The following is a 20,735-nucleotide window of genomic DNA, read 5'->3' on the forward strand; positions in this document are numbered from 1 at the left end:
GCAAACATGCAACCAAGCGTGCAAGCAAGCATGCAATCCAGAATGTAAACAAGCATACAAACAACAAGCAAGCATACTCCCAAAGGTGCAAGCAATAATGCAAGCAAGCATGGAAGTTATTAAGTTTAAAAATTATCACTTTTGCACGTATAAATCATTAAATACAGCGGTTGAATTGAGATTCTGGTATTTCACAAAATTCCTGTGGGAATTCCCAAAAATTACATCGGGGTTTTCATTAACGTTGGATTAAAAACAACCATCCCAAATTTCATTTTCCGTCGAAATATCGGGATAAAAAGTTGCTTTTGTTTTATTCCAGATGTCCAGCTATCTACATACCAAATTTCATCCAAATCTCTCCAGCTGTTTCAGCGCGAAGGAGTAACAAACATACTCACTCACTCACAAACTTTCGCATTTATAATAGAGATTTTATCCCTATCCCGTGGGAATATCGGAATAAAAAGTAGTCTATGTTTTATTCCAGATGTCCAGCTATCTACATACCAAATTTCATCCAAATCCATCCAGCCGTTTCAGCAGGAGTAACATACATTGGTACTCAGTCACAAACTTTCGCATTGATAATATTAGTAGGATTCAGGAGGCTTTTTATCGCGTGTGTTACGCACAGTGTTACCGCTGGCTAAGAACATTAATGACCTGAGAGTGAGTTTTGCCAAGTTAGTTTCTATGACGGGTCCTATCTATCGTTTACCCCTATTTCATATGCCTTAATTTACCTATTGTTTTCCATAATTTTCATTTGTCATAAAGTAATTTATTTCTGAAACAGTATTTAATCATGTTAATCTAACCTTACCTAATTTGGGTACCTACTGCATTCTATGGGAAGATATTTAAAAAAAAAACAGAAAGCAGCACTCTACGACTACGACGTCAAGAATAAAAGAATATCAGTAGGTATTAACAAAAAAGTCTGTCCCAAATACGCCGTGTACCTATAATAAACAACGACATTAAAAGCCGAGAATTAAGAAACCAGGATATCGCAATTAAATTACGTCAACATTTTCAGCAGCCGAGAAATAAGCCAGACTTTTTCTAAACAGCTGCTTCGAATTACCTTTATAGCCTGTATCGGTACTAACAAAAATATTTCTAGAAGTAAGCGGTGCTCATTAAATGCATTTTTAGTAATAAAACCGGCCAAGAGCGTGTCGGACACGCCCAAGATAGGGTTCCGTAGCCATTACGAAAAAATCAAGTAATATTTTTCTAATGATTTCGTAGAATCTTCTAAGTTTAGGTATATTTTATACCTTAGGCAGCTATTTACTCTTAAACTACTAATAATTCTTAAGTAATCTTAGCTGTTATAATTTTCCTAGTAAATTTGATATACTTACACCATCTTGAATTTTTCAATTTTGACGACGCACGATTTAATGAAAATTTGCACTTCAAAGTTGAATATTTCGCAAACAAATCACTGAATCGAAAAATCGTCTAGGCAACCCCACATTATAGGGTTAGTCGAGAAAAAAAATCACGATATGCATATGCATGCCAAGTTTCTAGTAGGTACTAACGGTATCTGAGCTTAGCCGCGGACGGACAGACAGACAGGCAGACAGACAGACAGACGGACAGACATGACGAAACTATAAGGGTTCCTAATTGACTAAGGAACCCTAAAAAGTCATATCATATTATGTATACGTCCTTAGTGTATTCAACTAAAAATACTTCGCACGTGGACAATAGTACATTTCATATTCATTTTTGCTAATATAACACGTGTTAGCAATTTCACAAATAGGATCGGATTGTATAACGAATACAATTATGGATATATATATATGTAGTTAATTAGGACCCCTTATAGTTTCACCATGTCTGTCTGCTTGTCTGTCTGTCCGTCCGCGGCTTAGCTCAGAGACCTTTAGTACTAGAAAGCTGTACTTGGCATGAATATGCATATCGTGATTTTATATATATACCTATATATATACAAACAAGGGACTGCGTTTAGATAAGCATCGCTTACAAGTGTAATGGGTACCCTGCGAAGCATGAAATTGTCAACTGCGGCACCCTCTGCCTACTACTGACCGGGCTGGCCTTTCAAAGCTTTTACCTTTCTTAAAACAAGTTTTATGGTAAAAAAAATCATTTTCAATACAAGCATTTTTTGCTGACTGTACTTTTTGTCGACTTTACTTGCATTGTCACCCAAATTACATTTGCGTAGGAAATTTCAAGTCCATGCATTAACCGTTGAAGAGTTCCCTCCTGCGGAGTCGATCCTGGCCGGACTACCAGGAAGTCACTACCAGATGTCATCGATTCACAAGAGATGGCACGAATAGATTGAATGAAAGTATCTGTGTGTTACCTTTTTGAATACACTTAGAGAGAGATTTGGATGAAATTTGGTATGTAGATAGCTGGACATCTGGAATAAAACATAGGTAACTTTTTATTCCGATATTCCCACGGGAAGATATTGGCATTATTCAGCACACACATTGGGGTATGAGGGGTTAACTTAACATACAGTATTGACTTTTTTGTGACTTTACATGCGTCTACACTGGACATATCATCTTGTCATTTCTTTTCATAGCAATAGATGCATCTTCGCCTAACAATTCTGTTTCGATGATCCACCAACGAAAAGTTTCCAAATTTGTGATCAGGAGCGCAGTTTTAGGTATTTTGACGTTGTCTAGTATAACAAAATGTCTAGCATAGCATAACAAAAAGTCAAGACCCATCAATCCACGGCAAATAGGTCCTCACTCCCAAACCAAGGTTCCGTAGCAGTTAGAAAAAAATCATACAAACTGTATTACATAAGTAATAACTATAAGGGTTCCGTGTTTTCGTTTCGACATTCGTAAAAGTACAAATAATATAAATCAATATCATAATTGGTGGCAGGTGTCCCATGATATTTATTTATTATAATTTAGAAACGTAGACTGAGCATTTCACTACTTACTTACAACATTCACTTTACAAAATGCCTTTTCTTGAATAATAATGTTCAATTATTAAAAGTAATAGGGTCGAATAAATTTACTAGGTAGGTTCCTAAACAATTTTATTGCACGTCCCTAAATACGCCCCTGGCGTAATCGCAGGCGAGATCGGCTTTCTTCGGGCATGTTCGGCCATTTTCGTCAGCGCTTGATGCGCCGCGCGTTTTGTTCCTAACAGTTAGTAGACAGTGCGTAAGGTACATAGATGTCAATGTCCTCACTGAAAATCAGCGCCACGGCTTGCCGTGGCATTATGCTGAGTGGGACCTGTTTAGCGTTATCTATGTCTGGTATTTGTTCTACGTTTGTTTTATGGCGTTAAATAAATATATTTTCTTTCTTTCTTTCAAATATTTTGTTGACGTGTCATCATCAGAATCCGACATTATGTATCGAACAAAACATCATCAAAAGCGCACGAAAATTCGATCGTTGCAAGCCACGCGAGCGGCCGGCGACCGAACAGTAACAGAGAGTGGCGTGACAGATTAGATATTTTGAATAGTATCGAAAATTTTAATTAAATTGCGGCGCGAAAGTACGGTACGCCGGCGGCCTGTCCTCCCGAAATCGCTCAGCGCAGCATATAGGTGGCGTGCATTACTTGAAAAGTTACGACCGTATAGCGTTGAGAGTGTTAAAAAGGATGATTATAATTGGTTTGTAGTAGGGAATAATCCCGGGTAACAACTAAGTAAATATAGCCCAAACCCTCACCATCGAAGAGGAAGCCTGTGACAAACAGTGAGACGTGTATAGGCCGGTGAGAGATACTTAGTATAATCAGTCTGATCTTAAAAGGCGTGATTTTTGATTGAAACTTCTTTATAGAGTACACACAAGATTCTATGAACACGTAATGGGCGTTGGGTTGAGTACACGGCGCTTGAGATCGAGGAATGGGGGTTGAGTAGGATCACCGCTTATATCCCGTCGTTAGCTATCTTTGTGTTTGTGAAACAATTTCTGCCCTAAAATTGAGTGTGAACCTCATTTGAAACTGAATGAAAATATTCGTTTATCTTATTTTGTTGTTGCCGTAGCGGTACACTTTGCTATAAGTATTCAAGAGGAGAGTAAAATTAAATTTGACATATTTTTACGCAAAAAATTTACATGCGTACAACGGTGGTATAATTTTCAAGTTCACATGTAGCTATTTTCATAACTAACATAGAATTTAAGTAGGTAGGTATGTAGGTATGTATTTTTATTTTATTTAATAAAAACAAATTTACATGGTATAACAGTCGTAAATTCATACAATGTAAAATTAAATTAAAAATATAACAGAAAAAGAAAACTGTAATTAAATAGTAGATTGAAAACCAAGGGCGGAAAGTGACCCATTTTACCTGAGATATTTCTGGCGCTCGAACGAAGTGAGAGCGCCAATAGTTCAAGGGGAAATGGGTAATTTCACCCGAGTTAGACACTCTACTTTTCATTTCGACTGTGAGGAAAGTAAAATACTACAAGAAATGAGAATAATAATAAATTTAATTTACTTATATCCAACCTCCAACGGTACCTTTTCGAGTGGCCATTTGCCACGGCTGACTATAAAAAAAAATCGAGTTGGTTACGACCAAGGAGCTTATATACAAAACTGGAGGTTGAACGCCGCACGAAGAAGTTTGACCTTTATTACTTATTTATATATTCCAGCTCTTTCTTTCACATTTCACGAATGGCTTCCATCTCTTTCTTAACCTAACTAAAGAGAGAGATGGAATATGTTCGTAACGTAATAAAGATGAAATTTCTTGTTTCAAACGCATGTTCGGCGTTCAACCTCCAGTGTTGTATATAAGCTCCTTGGTCACGACGTGCACCTAGATGACCATGCCGAAACGTGAAAAAAAGTGTCATTGACGTAACTCAATTATATTCGACTCCGTGGCTAATCGAAAAATTAAAAAAAAATACTTTCCACCCTAGAGATGAAAACGCAATTTTCCACCCGGCTATCTACCCATGAAAATAAAACTTTCCGAACAGGAGAGATGAAATATAAATTCATAATTTCATAAATTTGTGGATTAGTGAACTCCACTTCCATTCAATATCTCAGAGACCCTCAGACAAATGCCACAAACTTTGGTCCGTCGACTTGCATGAAGATCGGTTTCGGGTGCCTATGACATTAGCGACTTAAAGCAAGTTAGTGCTCGAACTTTAGAGGCTCTACCGTATGATACCGTACGAGTTCTTGGTACTGCCAGCAGACTAAGTATAAGTAGTTTCAAGTTCTGACTTGTACTATTATTTATTACTAGCTTTTGTCCGTGGCTTCGCCCGCGTGGAATTCGGTTATCGCGCGCTGTTCCCTCAGGAACTGTGCATTTTTCCGGGTTAAAAAGTAGCCTATGTCACTCTCAGGCCCATAAACTATCTCTATACCCAAAAACACGTCAATCCGTCGCTCAGTTTCGATGTGAAAGACGGGCAAACATACAAACACACAAACATACAAACACACACATTCGCATTTATAATATTAGTATGGATGTGGTTCTGAGAAGATTTATTGACGTGAATGGGACTGCCAGCCTAATGACCAAAGCACTAGATCAGAACAATCAAAATTGCTTCTCAAGATGTAATACAGTGATAGTGCCTAAAAGAGTGTAGTTCAGTTAAGTTTCGCCACCAGAGAATCGAGGCCAATATACACAAGAAGTAATTTTGAGGTTTATATTGGAGGTTAGTAATCTGTTAGAACTAGAAAACTGTAATTTGGAATGAATATACATATCAGTAACCCTGACAAAGTGGTAAAATAAAATAAACTATTTTTTTAAGGCTACCTCTCATAGACGTAAAGCGAGCGTTCCCCTCCCTCCTCTAAAATCTAAACTGTTGGGTGGAATAATTTGGAAAAATTCAGGTACATGAGTACATCAAATTTACAAGGAAAATTATAAAGGCTAAGATTTCTTGAGAATTATTAGTAGTTTAAGAGTAAATAGCAGCCAAAGGTATAAAATATACCTAAGCTTGGAAGATTCCGTACTCGCACACAATACGAAATTCGTAGAAAAATATTATTTGATTTTTTTGCAATGGCTACGGAAACCTTTTCTTGGGCGAGTCCGACGCGCTGCTGGCCGGTTTTATTTTTATAAAATGCACCTTATGTTTTTGCATTTGCAAGTGTAACTGCACTAATGAGGGTTTCGTAGAATGTTGTCCACGTCAGGGTTGGTCCGGGTCCGCACGAGTGCCACGTATAATAAATACATCGTAGTACGTGAAATCCATATTAGTGCAGTTACACTTTGTTTCTTGAGAAAATGCAAAAAACATTCCTAAGGTTCATTTATTAAAAAATATGATACAACAAGTTTTATTGTTTTGAGTGACTAGTAGTAGTTTAAATGAATCTTAATGTAATACTTATGTGTTTTATAAATACAGATTTCAAATTAGAAATAATTCAAATTAGAATATTTCAAATCCGAATACATATAAAACCCATTCAGCCGTTTGAGGGCGGGCGGTTGAAGACTAGCGTTTTTTTCTGCGCGTATATAACGCTCGTTTTTGGAATACGCTACATTAAAATTGAACACGCGTGTTTCGTCTAAACGACATGTTCTCGTTCGTGCTTATACGAGCTTACGTATTATGCGCGTCAACGTTCGAAGAAAACAAAACCGCACCTGTACGCGCGTACCTACACGCGCTTTCAAAAACAATCTTATACACGCGTATAAAACGCTACTATGTAACCGCCCTTAGTGTCAAAAAGTAACAAAGGTACGCACGAACACACACATAAAAAAAATTGCATTATTAATAAATTAGTGAAATATTAATTTTGTGTTTAATATTGTACTGAATTGTACAGTCACCAGTCACCAGCATTAATATCTGCCACAGCGGAGCGTGCAAAAATATCTGACACGTCCTTCCGGCCCTAGGAATAGAGTCGTAGTCGTATCAGATATTTATGCACGCTTGTTGTGTCAGATATTGGTGCTGGTGACTGTACTTTAAGGCCGCCTATTGCTTACCTTGAAATTTTTCTCTCTGTATACTTGTTTCTGTATCGCTTACTATTTGTGGTGTACAATAAAAAGTCATTGTATTGTATTGTATTGTACTGAAACCAGTAAAAGATAAAGTACGATTCAACGCCAGCTTGGCCAAAATTATCACCGTATATAACAAGGGTGATCGCCAATTACAAGGCGAAATGTGTGTTGAGCCGAAGTAGAACCAATTCGATGTTTGAGAAGCAATCTAGGAGTAACGAAGTCACTTAATTTCTAGGAGATTCCGGCAATCGTCGCCCAGATTGAAGCACTCCGTCCTCATTCAACGTTTTCATTGAATTCCATCGATAACGTTTTTAACAGCGCACTTAGCAAGCGTTTATTGGACGGCTTGATTGAGACAGGCGTCGTTCTGTCCCTGCCAAGCACGCGGTAAGTGGCTTTATTAGCAACACTGGGAAACGTAGTGCTTTTTAGCTTAAGTTAAATAAAATCTTCTGTTCATTTACGTTTGTGTAAAATTTACTCTATGTTAAACGCATAATATTAATCTTCCTTATTTAAGAATGCGAAACATCTAAACGCATAAATTAATTGCGTACGCATAAAATACCTTAGCATAACTTTGATAAGCATAAAATTAAAGAATCAAGTCAAGAAGGGAGTTACTTCACTGTACTTGTAGAGCTATTCAAGAAATACTAGTATAGTTAAAGGATAAATTCTTTGCAGTGATATTTTTAAAATTCCTTTTTCAAACCTCGCTATATCAATGCGATTGGTAATAATTAAGTAGAGGTAAGTACTTTAACTTTCTTAAGCTTAAGTACTTTTCTGTAACTCTGCGCAGTAAAATAAATAGACGCGAGAACCATACGTTAAAGTACCTTTTCTGAAAAAAAAATCGTAAAACTTTACATTATTTTATTACTTTCATATCAGAAGGCCAAGTGCATAGTTTATGGTCAGCAAGAAATTAAAAAGTTAAAAGATTACAGGCGCGCTATCATCACCATCCCAGCCTATTTACGTCCCACTGCTGGGCACAGGCCTCCTCTCAGATCAAGAGCGCTTGGGCCATAGTTACATTGGGCCATAGTAGGGCACAGGCGCGCTAGCTAGACAATATTTATTATTGTAGAGTTTTATTCCCTATTCCGCGGAAAAAAACCCTAAGCACTAAAGTGCACCTCTTTAAACCTCGAAACAAGTTTAGTTTCTGTGTTTACTGAGTCAGTTAGTAAGAAAATCTTCTGTGCTCGTTTTATCCCGTGTAAAGTTTGAAAAAATCCGGAAAATAGATAATAGCTATTATAGCTTACCTACTTGCGTCCCAAGTTTGAAGTCTTTCATAATAGTAATAATTACAATTGAACTTTTTATTTATACGTGGATATCTTCAACTGATTGAGCTGAAATTTTGCATGCATGTACAAATCCGATGACAATGCAATATTATTACTTAAAGTATAAATAAACACTTTTTTTAATAAAGATTAAAAATTAAATCTTAGTGAATTACAAAGATAGATCTGTGGCAGTATTATTACAAAGGAAGAGTAATGATTTTAACAGTCTTTTTAAGCAGCGTTTCCAACAATAATGTGCGAGGACGTGTTGCGAGGGATGTGTTTTCCATTAACCAATAGAAACGTTTCATTTACACATCCTCTCACAGCACACCAGCCTTTAGTTTGAATCTGAGTCTGCATTTTAGTTTGGTAATTAAATTAATGTCGTGGTTAAGTTACAGAAATACGTTACTTTAACCTCTCTTAAAAAAAGCCTTGCTGTGACTGTACCACCGGCACCTTTGCTTGTTTGGTTTATTTTTATTATTAAGCATTCAACGTGTCAGTTGATCACAGTTTTTTTATTTCTTGTAATTGTGTTGTAGTTTTATTTAAATTTTATTAAGTACGAAAGAAGCTGCTCTGCTCTCTTTGTAATTTATCCGTTAATTAACGCAAACCAGTGATAATTACCAATTGGTAAGGCATTTAAGTAATAGGATAATCCTGTTTTCAATGAAATATCGTTGTATCGTAAAACATTAAATCAAGAGGTGAAATTAAGCATTTAATTTGCATGCAGCTCATCGCAGCAGCTTAACAAGAGTTAATTTCGGCACTTAAATTTAATAGTTTAACGATTAAAATAATTTTCAGCATTACCTTCTGACACGGAACAGTCACTAAATAATTTGAATTGGTTCTTTGAGTTCAGTATTTCATAACATTTTAATCCATGTTAAAACCTGTATTTAAGCTTCATTGAAAAAAATAAACGGCAAATGTAAAATCGTTTCATACGGTTGCTAAATGTACGTTGATCGATATTCAAAGTACCTATATCACGTCAAAGGCAGTGCTGAATTTATATTTTTTATGAATTTTATGTAGACCACTTAATTTCCGCCGCCCATGTGCCTTTCTAAAATAAAAAATCGAGTGAGCATCCTCTGAAATCTGCCGTCCCTAGCCTAGGACGCGGCCGTCCCTAGTAAGTACGCCTGCCGCCCCTAGGCCGCGGCCTATACGGCCTATTGACAAATCCAGGACTCAATCTATTGACAAAATCAGGTCAAAGGTGGAAATATGTTTCAAAATTTCAGACATAAACATTTACGAGTACGGGGGTGTTCACTCGAACTTTAACCATTTACTAGAATACACTAATCGAAAGTGCTTAGGGATATTTTTTATTCTAGACAGTTTTGAACGGGATCCTTTCGACTGCCATAGTTTTGTAAGTCATAGTGTAATGTTTGTCATAATTATAGTTGTGTAACGGTACCCTCCCTACTTCCTTTTATAAATAAATAATGATTTCTGAAATTATCGCGATTAATACATGAAATAACTATCTACTGAATAATTCATTTAAGTTTGTACTCGTATATTATCTATTGTAATTGAAAATAATAATGCTGAAATACACAGACAGACAGACACAAATTTTAACTAGGTTTAAATAAATAGGTAAGATTAACGATTACATCTATTTGCACATCTAAGCCATACCTACATACCTCCTGGGTCCCCCGGTCCTCACTTGAGGACATAAAAAATAATAATTTGAACTTTACTCGATTAATGTTTGGTTAAAATTGTGAACACAGAAATTTTACGTCGGGTCTCAGGAGGATAAGTACCTTTAAATGTCATTGGTAGTAGATACTTATAGTACTAGGGTTTTGCGATAGTCAGCCCTGTGTATCTTTCACACACATTGACGCGTGTACAGACGTCGTCGTGCTTACATAGATTCAAGAACGTGAATGTGAAACGAAACGTAAAATGAAACGATGAAACGTGAACGTGTAAGTGAATCTCCTTATATGACTGCATTAACTGTATAAAAGATAATCAAGAGTTAAGATAATGAACTATTAGCCGTAAAATAGCGTATTAATTTATGACTATTTAAGAAACTCACCTAAATAGTCTAGGTTCGGCTGCGCAATCTTAGCCACCTTGATGGACCAAGGCGGCACGCTGATCATCTCCGTCGGATCGGATCCCAGGATGTTTTCTGCAAAAACAAACGATACTGTAATGACGCGTTTAATTCAATTCAAAGTCGAATCTATTTATTTCGGAATAAGACAACCTTAATAAATAATGTTAGTTAGTTGAGATTAATCCGACTAATATTAACGCGAAAGTGGATACGTGCGCTTGCCGGCGTGCGTGCGTGCTTGTGTGTGTGTGTGTGTGTGTGTGTGTGTGTGTGTGTGTGTGTGTGTGTGTGTGTGTGTGTGTGTGTGTGTGTGTGTGTCCTAGTATAATCTCGACTGCCATATCTAGTCGATTGTTAGCCCGATCTAATGATATTGATATTTCTAATATCAAGTAGGTATTAAGTAGATACCAATACCATTAAATTAAACGTTCCTAGACTTATCCTACTTCCCGAACATTCAACTATCTATTGGTTCAGTCAACTTAATAGGAGCATACCGCAAATTTCAATTGACTTAGGGGCTGTTTCACCATCCATTGATTAGTGTTAACTGACGGTTAAATGTGATGCCGTCTCTATTTGTTTTAATTGAATAGACGGGGACGACATCAAATTTAACCGTCAGTTAACACTAGTCAATGGATGGTGAAACAGCCCCTAAGTATTCTGGACTGGTCTGGGATAAACTGCATCAAACATACTGGTAAGCGCTGATATTTAAATACAGAACATGTACGCATTTAATTGCCTTTGTTACTAGGTTTATTTTTAGGTCTTTAGGTTAGGTCTAGGTTTAGTTTATGTTATTTACGGGCATCATGAATTAAAATAGGGATGACGAATGAGTTAAAAATATATCATTCTATTTAGTCCGACAGTTAGATTAAGTATGGAAAAATATGGGACACGTATTATTTGGTTTATCAAATAATTAAAAATCGACAAACAAAGGTATAGATCATCAAACTTCCGGAGTGGGGGCTTGTGACGTCACTATTAGGTAAAAATCGTACCATTTAGTGACTTCACTCGAAACGTAAGCACTGTATCCTTGTCATTTTTTGTTTGTCAAACAAAAGAAAAAATACATGCACAATATTTTTAATTGTCTAACTGACGGACTAAACGGTTTTTTAGTCGTCTAGCTTATTCGCGTTCTTGCGTCATTGAAAGCGAAGTAACTGAAATTTGAAGTCATTTTGCATTATGAACGAAATTTATACTTGTGATTCTTGTTTTAAATCAGTGAAATGCAACTAGTCACAGTCACACTAAAGTACATATAAGTGTGATTTTTAAATCAAGAGTAATGTAGTGATGCCTCAAGCAGCGATATCCAACAACAGTGACTATATTTATACAACCTTTTCGTTTTTCCCAGATCCATCAAGACCCTGTCAATGTATTAATAGCAATCTTGCCCTACCCTTTTACAAACTTTTACGTACCCAATGTATTTACTTATACTCGTATCGTTCCAGTTTATTTGGTCTAAAGCCCACAGTTTAGACTTGCAAGAAAAATCGTGATAGTTGCATTAGGTACATTGCGGCGCTCGATTGGCCACTACAAACACGTTGGCTTTACGGCCTCGTAATAAATTGCAACTTGTACGATTTTACTTGCAGGTCTAAACAGGGCTTTGTCACTTCCGAAGATCACACCGAGTTCAAAATTAAATATTATACTTACAAACCTCCTCTAAAATGCTTGCGGAGCTTATATACAAGTACCTGGGCGACCGAGCTTTGCTCCGGCTTAAACTCGGAGACACGAGTTTTCCCAGAGATAAGACCAAGCTAGATCGATTGTTGGTCCTCGAAAATCGCTACATTACTTACTAAATTTCATCAAAATCGTTAAAGCCGTTTCCGAGATTCTCGAAATAACTAAATATACTAGAATAGCTCGTTTAAAGGTATAAGATATTAATTTGTTTTAATATAGGTACTTACACTATATTACAATTAGGTAGATAAAAAATATTTAATAAATAAATAACACACAATACATAGTAATATTAATATATAATAATTAACAAATATAAATAAAAAATACTCTAATCCTAAAAATCTAACTGATGTGCCAAAGGAAATTTACGATGTTGCGGAATTTTACATTAATACTTACTCCTAGAAAAATTTCGAAAACTTCTCACAATTTTATATGACTAATTTCCGTTTCTTAAATTAAAATTTCCCATGATTTTGTGAAAATTTCCAGAAATTTCTGAGAACTTTTACAATTTGTTGGAAACTTCAACTTGCACATCTGTAGTAAATTTACGTACCTAAACCCATGTAAAAAATTCGTTTCCGGCGAAACCGAGTATGTCACCATACACAAGTTTTGTTAGTATTTATCAATTATATCTCATTTAATAGAAATTACGAAACTGTACCTTTTTTAAGTCGGTCTTTTCTTGTACCCTCCTGTCATGTGTGATTTTTTTTAAATAAATAAGCTCAAGCCAATAATAGTAAACACAATTCCAATTCAAATAAATCCTATCTATGAGTATCATTTCCAGAACATAAATGTATTACTTTAATCATAGATGCATCTGGATCTTACCGAGAATGGGTCTCAGGGTGTTAGATAACAGACTGGAAATAGTGCAGATGAGCAATCTAGCTCTCTAATCTATTTCAGTTATATTTATCATTTAGTTGTGTTATTCATATTTTTATACAATGAGACATTATGGGATTCAGGCCTTCAGAACTAGGACGTTTAATCCTTCGGACTTTTTGAGTATGGACTTTTTGACGCTAGGACTTTCAGACACAAGGATGTTTCATCCTTCGGACTTTTTGACCATGGACTTTTTGACGCTAGGACTTTCAGGCACTAGTACGTTTAATCCTTCGGACTTTTTGACCATGGACTTTTTGACGCTAGGACTTTTAGACACTAGGACGTTTCATCCTTCGGACTTTTTGACCATGGACAATGTGACACCTGGACTTTCTGACATTTGGACATTTATGCCCCTAAACGCCACATACATACTCGTAAATACGAGTAGTGAAAAAACAGAATTAAGTACTTAAACTCACATGAAATCAAAATCAAAAGTTAGCACTTAGATTTCATTCAATTTCTGGAAGGTTTAAATTACGAGTATAAAACATGGTTAATTATTTTGTTTTTATATACCTATTCTTGACCTAGGGAGTGTGATTTGATGTATTGAACTTGACCTTCACAGGATAAGTGTTAAAATTGTAAATAATGAACACAGGCTGTTACTAAATTATAATCAACTTACCTTTTTTCATTAAATAATAATGTGTTTCAAATGTTAATTAATCCAACCTCATTTATCCTATAAACATGCAGGGGTTAAAAGGTTTCGTTCCAGTAGGTTTACATACTGTATAAAATGTATAGTAGACCAAGAATCATAAATCATTATTTCCTCTCGCTTGTTTGAGACAAATGTGAGCAAGAGAGTAATATGATTTTGGATTCTACTTTTTTGCCGTTTACGTTTTTTGACAACCAGATGGCCTAGTGATTAGAGAACCTGATTACGAAGCTTGAGGTCCCGGGTTCGATTCCCGTGTCGGGGCAGATATTTGTATGAAAAATACGAATGTTTGTTCTTGGGTCTTGGCTGTTTAATATGTATTTAAGTATGTATCTATCTATATATTTATATTTGTCCGTTGCTTAGTACCCATAACACAAGCTTTGCTAAGCTTACTTTGGGACTAGGTCAATTGGTGTGAATTTTCCCATGATATTTATTTATTTATTTATTTATTTACTATATTCGCTAGATAAAACATAAATTTTGATTTGTCTTCGTACTTAACCTTCCTTGCTCGATCGCTACAATCTAGCCGTCTTCACATTAAAAGCGAGTGGGAATGTGAGTTTTCATTTTAGACCACAGTCAATATTAGGTACCTTCAATTCAATTTTTGGGATTATAATGGCCCAATCGAACGATGAAATGATTCCGCCAATGTCGAGGTTGGATAAGACACTGTCAGTCAACTTTAGGTCGAGTACGGTAGAGCGGTCCTTGTTCGGTAGAATACCAGCCACAACCATATTAGGTACCTTAGGCATTAGAATTAGAAATCACTTTTGCATTCACCGTTTCATTCTTAGGGTATAAAGAGATGGTGACTGCGACGTAGCGTCAACACGTTAGATTAAGACAATCGGCCTCACGACTTTGCTCACCATCAAAAACATAATTTATTTATGAATAAAGGGGTTAAACGTTCCGATAGCTTTACGCATAGGTTTAAAATTGTATACATTGTACATGTGTGCTGTTATGAATGTTTCTTGTGCTGTTATGGTGTGAATGGTGAAATTATGTAAGTCAGATCAAAATTTTGTTTTCCCCGCACTGCCTTTATCATGTAGGTAATCAAGAGTTCAAAAATATTAATAACCAACCGTAAATGAATTTAACTGCAGAAGTTTCACGCAATCACCTCACCGTTCACTGAATTAGATACAGTTAATGATATTGTTAAATTACCACTTGATACATGGTCATCCTATATTCATTATTGAAGTGAAACTTTTGGGAATTCCCCATAAATCTAATATCTTACGACAATATTTACGACTTTGTTAATGCGTTGGACAACGACAATTGATTACTCCTATCGCTCCTATCATAAGTTAAATCTCAAGCTTTTGAACAAGGTTGTAAGCGCATAGACTAAACCATTAGTGCTGTAATAAAGAATTTATATTTTAGGGTAAACTATTTGCTGGTGGTGGACGGTTGTTCCAAATGATAATCGGCTAGCTCAATTTATTAGGTACTAACAGATTACAATCACATGTTAGTTTGCGATGGCGGGCGAGAGACTACTGAGGCTACAGACCGTTTCGCTAGCGCGCGCTAACCATATCGCAAGCTAAGTAATAATGTGTCCCTACAATAATAATGACATATATTTCAACATAAAAAATGTTCCATGTATCTGTGACTACAATGTGACCGCTGTCAGTTAAGGAATTAGAAAAATCGGTCAAGTGCGAGTCGGACTCGTACATGAAGGGCTCCGTAAACAGTTCAGTAAAAGTTATTCTTTAAATTTTTCTGATATAAGTTTTTTTGCTGGCTGTACCTACTTTATGCCCCTGGTTACGGTTGGAGTCTTTTTGTATTTCTACCAACCAATCTTAATTTGATTGCTTAATAACGACATCTCTTGTCCGGATGAGCGGTTAGTTCCGAAGGAGTGTTGACGTCTCTCGTAAAACGTAGATGTCGCTTGTGTCGCTGCTTAAGTGGCTAATAAAGAAAAAAGCAAGCTGAGTGTGGTGCATAGGAGAAATTTGTGTCTGGACTCCTGTCCAGTTTTTTGGGTCACCACCGTGTAGGGGTATAGCACGCAGCACGGAATGCTGAGGACCTGGGTTCGATTCCCAGCGCTGGTCTCTTTTTCTGGGGTTTTCTGTGCATCCATTATCCATGTTACAGCTTGTATTTTCGTTATGGATTTCACGGGATGTTTACGGTCATTAAATTTGGAATTGATATGAAAAAATACAAAAAGACTCCAACAACCAATCTTAACTTTATTTTTTTTAGTACTTGTTGTTATAGCGAGACAGACAGACAGACAGAAAGCGGAGTGCAGCGGAGTCTCAGTAATTTCCGTTGACACCCTTTTCGGTAAGGAACCCTAAAAATTGATATCTGCTTACCAACTAAAAGTCATCGTGCATAAATAATATATTATAATATTGACGGAAGAAGCTGCTATAAATAAATTCAAAGCGTGAAGTTAAAGAGCGATGAAAATATGAGTCCATATTTATGTTGCGTCCATTTAAACTGTTTGTTAAAATGGACCCGGCGTAAGCTCTTTACTACAATAGCGCGGAGAGGAGAGCGATCGGGAGATCGTTTGTCGAGCCGTCGTTGACAATGGAATGGAATACTAATAAACTAACTATGGGAATGTCGTTCGATTCAAACATAAACGAGAAATTACCAGTGAATGAAACGAGTGCAAGAATCAAAAATATTTACGATTGATTTTTTATAAATAGGTAAGTAAACAATGTATTTTTCGAACTGTATGTACAAATATATGTGGGGTGGCATATATCTTATTCATAAGTTCAAGATTGAATAATGACTATAAACTTTCTAAGGATGATGATGATGTGATCCCCTACCTACATTTAATAGAAGTAGAATATTATTTTATTTAAGCATAGTTACGTCGGGGGACCGTAAAGTAGATATATGTAGACTAGACAACTACTATGATTATGCAACTCTAGAAATATACCGATTCATAAAATATTTTTGTCAAATTAATTAATTAGATAATTAACATCGATTAATTATTATTTTGATAATTGCCCACGCAATTAAAAATCTACTCCCATCAGAATCTCACGGCTCATCTATAAGAGTTATGATATCTCATACCCATTCGAAAATATCTCTGTGTATTGCTAAAAATACATCATTTATTATGACTGGAAGCAACTAGAAGTAGCTGATGTTTGACCAGAAGAAGACTGAGAACAGTTATCTAATATATACCTACTCCATTCTTATTTAAAATTTAACAAAATTTTAGCCCCTTTTGAATTTAATTTCACTTACCTATGTACATGATTTTGAAAATAGATCCTCAGATAATTGATTGTAACTGATATCCAAATGATTGTGACATCTTGTTGACCACCGTTTTGATGTCTAATTAATTACATCAGTGCTCTTAGCTATTATGCCTTCAAGCAAAGCTAGGCGAAACAAGCGAAATTAGGTATAGGTATCTTCAGTATATGTACCTATATCTAAGCGAACGCCTTACCCGCTAGAATGGGATTGAATAGGGTACCTATTTGACAACTCCCGAATTTGCCATACACTATAATATATTATTTAGAAAGTACAGAAAATATTTAGCAAAAAAAAACTGTTGAAATTTAAATTTATCGCACGAAGGAACTTGTCAACGTTAATAAAATAACATCACCTTGAGAATTGATAAAGACAGAATACACGTAACAAGTTGTTACGTGTATCGTGATACGGATGTGTAATTTAAATGTCAATGCAAGTTCAATAATAAAAAACCCTCAACAAAATAAACTTATACATTTTTTTTACCAGTTACTTATTTCTATTATTACTGTTTTTTGTACATATAACTTCTAGGCTTGAAGTGAAAAGTAAAAAGGCCAAAATAGATCGAGATAGACTTGACAGGGCCCCTACTCTTCCCCCAAGTCTCGCAACCACTGCCATTAAACTAGCTATCGACAACAAAATTACTTGTCCTAAAATAAAACAAAAGCAGATAAATTATTTGGTATTTATTTGACTGTAAAGTAATGTTGTAACGTGTGATATATTCAGGAGACGTCATAGTTGGTAGTGTTCAACGGATCGCAACATTGGATCAGGAGTGACAGGTGAATTGATCACGTGTAAAATGATTTGTAGATTGTGAGTACAGTCAGCTCCAGAAATAGATGATATCTTTTGTATAATTGCGTTAACATTCGTTTAATCTTCAGCTAGTTGCAGATTGCAAGTTGGGGAAACGGGAAAGGTTTGGTAAAGATGGCGACTAAATTTTTTTTTACTTACAAAAGAAACCGTTTTCAGTTAGACTGGCAAAATTTGGCCAACACTAGAGACTACATACATTGAACTTTAACTAAAAGAGTCCCGACATGAAAAAGTTGGTACCCTTTAAGCTCAGCTTTTTCGATTTTTAAGTTTTCCACGTAGGACTTAGTTTAGCGGTATGTCTTAAAAATATATCCACGCTCGCCTCATGTAGGTACCTAATGAAATTTTAAAAGTGATAATAGTTATTTGTTATGCAAGGCTGGAAAGTGACTGTTTGGCACGAGTGCTTATATTGAAACCAGAGCAAGCGAAGGATTCTAGGATTGAACCACGAGCGAAGCGATTGGTTCAAAAGAAGAATCCTGAGCGTAGTCGAGGGTTTCAAAGGCACGAGATGCTAAACAACTTTACAGCAGAGCGGAACACACAATTTTTCACCTCATGACAGCGAGAAAAATAGTAGGTAGATGAAAGAAAATAAATTGAACACTTATAAATCAGTTTCAGGTTATGCTAGCTAGCTTATGCCAGTGGCTTTTTCTAAATCTCAGAATTCTCGTCCCATGGAAAAATGACAAATACATTCACGTTCTTGTCTCTACAAAAAGAGGGAATTTCGAAGTCCAAGTAAAAGTTCAGCTTTCTAGATCCAGGTTTTGGGTTGGATGTTAATAAGTGAGTTTAGCCATGTACTATTTACATTTCATTATGCAAGTAGCTAAACCTACTCAAAGTTAAAATAATTATTACTAGAATTGGTAATATTGACATTGTAAACTTTTTTCCCTCCAGTAGGTGCGTTCTGAATTTGACCAAATATCTATCTACCTATTTGTTATTTTTGTGAATGTAAATAAATGTTATCTATTTTTTTGGTATTAATAAATAACAACAATAATAACAAGAATTAAAACACTAACGCTTTTGTATTAATGAAATAATTTATGATAAATCACGTTTCAGAACGTGTCATTGTGCTTATTTTGTGGGTGCGTTTCCGAATGTCTTTTCATCATTTGATATCTATTTTCTTCTTGTTTGTTTTATAACGTATTTATTATTGTAATTATAGACGCATTTGGAATACTTTCAGAAAACTGAAATGAGCTTTATTATTACTAAATAAATGTTTAGCAATAAGAATGAAATAACAGATTTAAATATTACTTTAACGATGTATGACGAACTTTCTTTGTGAACACTTCTATATTCAACGCTTACTTCCTTAACGTCGTATCTACCCGAATTGTATACAACAAATCAACACTATTATACTTAACATAAAGATGATTTTAAAGCAATTTTGTGGCCAGATACGAGGTTGTGAAATTAAGCGGTCGATATGTATTTTTAAGAGGGCATATGGAATTTCAAAAACTCTTTCCAGCCAAGAGGATAAAAAGCGACTTTCCACGCAGATTTCGAAGGATAAAGCAAGCTTTTTCGAGCTAGTGACGTGAAAAAAATTTCACCCCAGGACTGGTACGCTCCGCGCCACTTACCGATGAATTCCAAACCGAATAGCTTCCAAGTGCCGCGTTTCGTGACAATGATTACTTGCGGGCACACGTTGCGGTGGATCTGATGCACAGTGTAGTGTAGATAATGTAGCGCCTCGATGATCTGAACGGGACAATGCAATTTGAACGTTAGTAATACTGCGCACTACCAATCTTAAATGTTAGAGATATCAGGAACCACATATCAGGAACAAGCCAATCAATCGGCGGTGTAATCATGCGACGAAACGTCGGATTACAAGGTAGTGCCAACAATAAAAGAATGGGCTATCGTGTGACTAGCAATGCACCGACGAGAAGTTTCCAAAGTTGCGAAACTTGCAACATGAGAAGTTCTCGGTAACGTCTGAGAATGTTCTCGGGAACGAGAATTTATCTTCTGACGTGTGATTATTTATTTATTTATAAATTTTGACAATAATTAGGTATACACAATACGATTAATTTATGTAAAATACAATATACAATACAATTTTAGCTATAAAAACACAAAAATACAGAAACCAGTGTAAGTTGACCTTTGTATAAGAAAAATTACTACGGCAGAAGAGGTCATTATACTATCTCCAGTTTTATTATATGTACTTACTGCACTTTACCACAGACTTTACTAATAAATGTGTTAGACAGGTATATTTTTTATCACTACTTACATATATAGAAAGTTAGTATGCGTATCAAAGATTAATCTTTTTTATTTTAATGTATAAAAATGAATCCCTATTTCCCTCGGTAACGGCATCACGCGTACACGGCTGTTCTTTTTTTGTTGTGTTTGCTACTGTCAGGAGAAGGTTTCAAAAAAACCACACCAGCTAGTTAATTATAAAAGCAATGTTCACACAATAATTTATACAGTTTCTTATTGAATTCTACGCCCCTATCTAAGTTTCCTCGCGATGTTTTTCTTCAAAGATTAATTCCAAGAAACTCCATTTTATCAACAGGCAGAACGATAGACGCGGTTGACGACGTACCTATATACTGGCGCTCGAAATATATCTATTTGCAACTTTCTCTCACAATTTTTTGAAATGTTTTTCTAACATAATATAGAAAACAAAACCAATGGCGGAATCATTCAATAAGAAAAATATTTTTATAAAATACAAAAGTTTGAAATCAAAATAAAATAACACGGTGATTTGAGCTTGCG

The 20,735-nt window shown here is 35.7% G+C and overlaps 1 protein-coding gene across 1 annotated transcript in view; it reads right to left on the reverse strand.

Moving 5' to 3' along the window:
• Positions 1 to 20,735, reverse strand: part of bma (SCY1-like protein bma) — a 167,102-nt gene that overhangs the window by 14,187 nt on the left and 132,180 nt on the right. Inside the window, exons 5-6 of the mRNA XM_074086703.1 lie at positions 19,562 to 19,682; positions 10,451 to 10,546 (exon numbers count right to left, since the gene is read on the reverse strand). Coding sequence (XP_073942804.1) covers positions 10,451 to 10,546; positions 19,562 to 19,682 — 217 coding nt within the window. The remainder of the gene's footprint in view (positions 1 to 10,450; positions 10,547 to 19,561; positions 19,683 to 20,735) is intronic.

Source organism: Choristoneura fumiferana, chromosome Z (genome assembly GCF_025370935.1).
Source record: "Choristoneura fumiferana chromosome Z, NRCan_CFum_1, whole genome shotgun sequence".
In the NCBI taxonomy this organism is placed as follows: Eukaryota; Metazoa; Arthropoda; class Insecta; order Lepidoptera; family Tortricidae; genus Choristoneura; species Choristoneura fumiferana.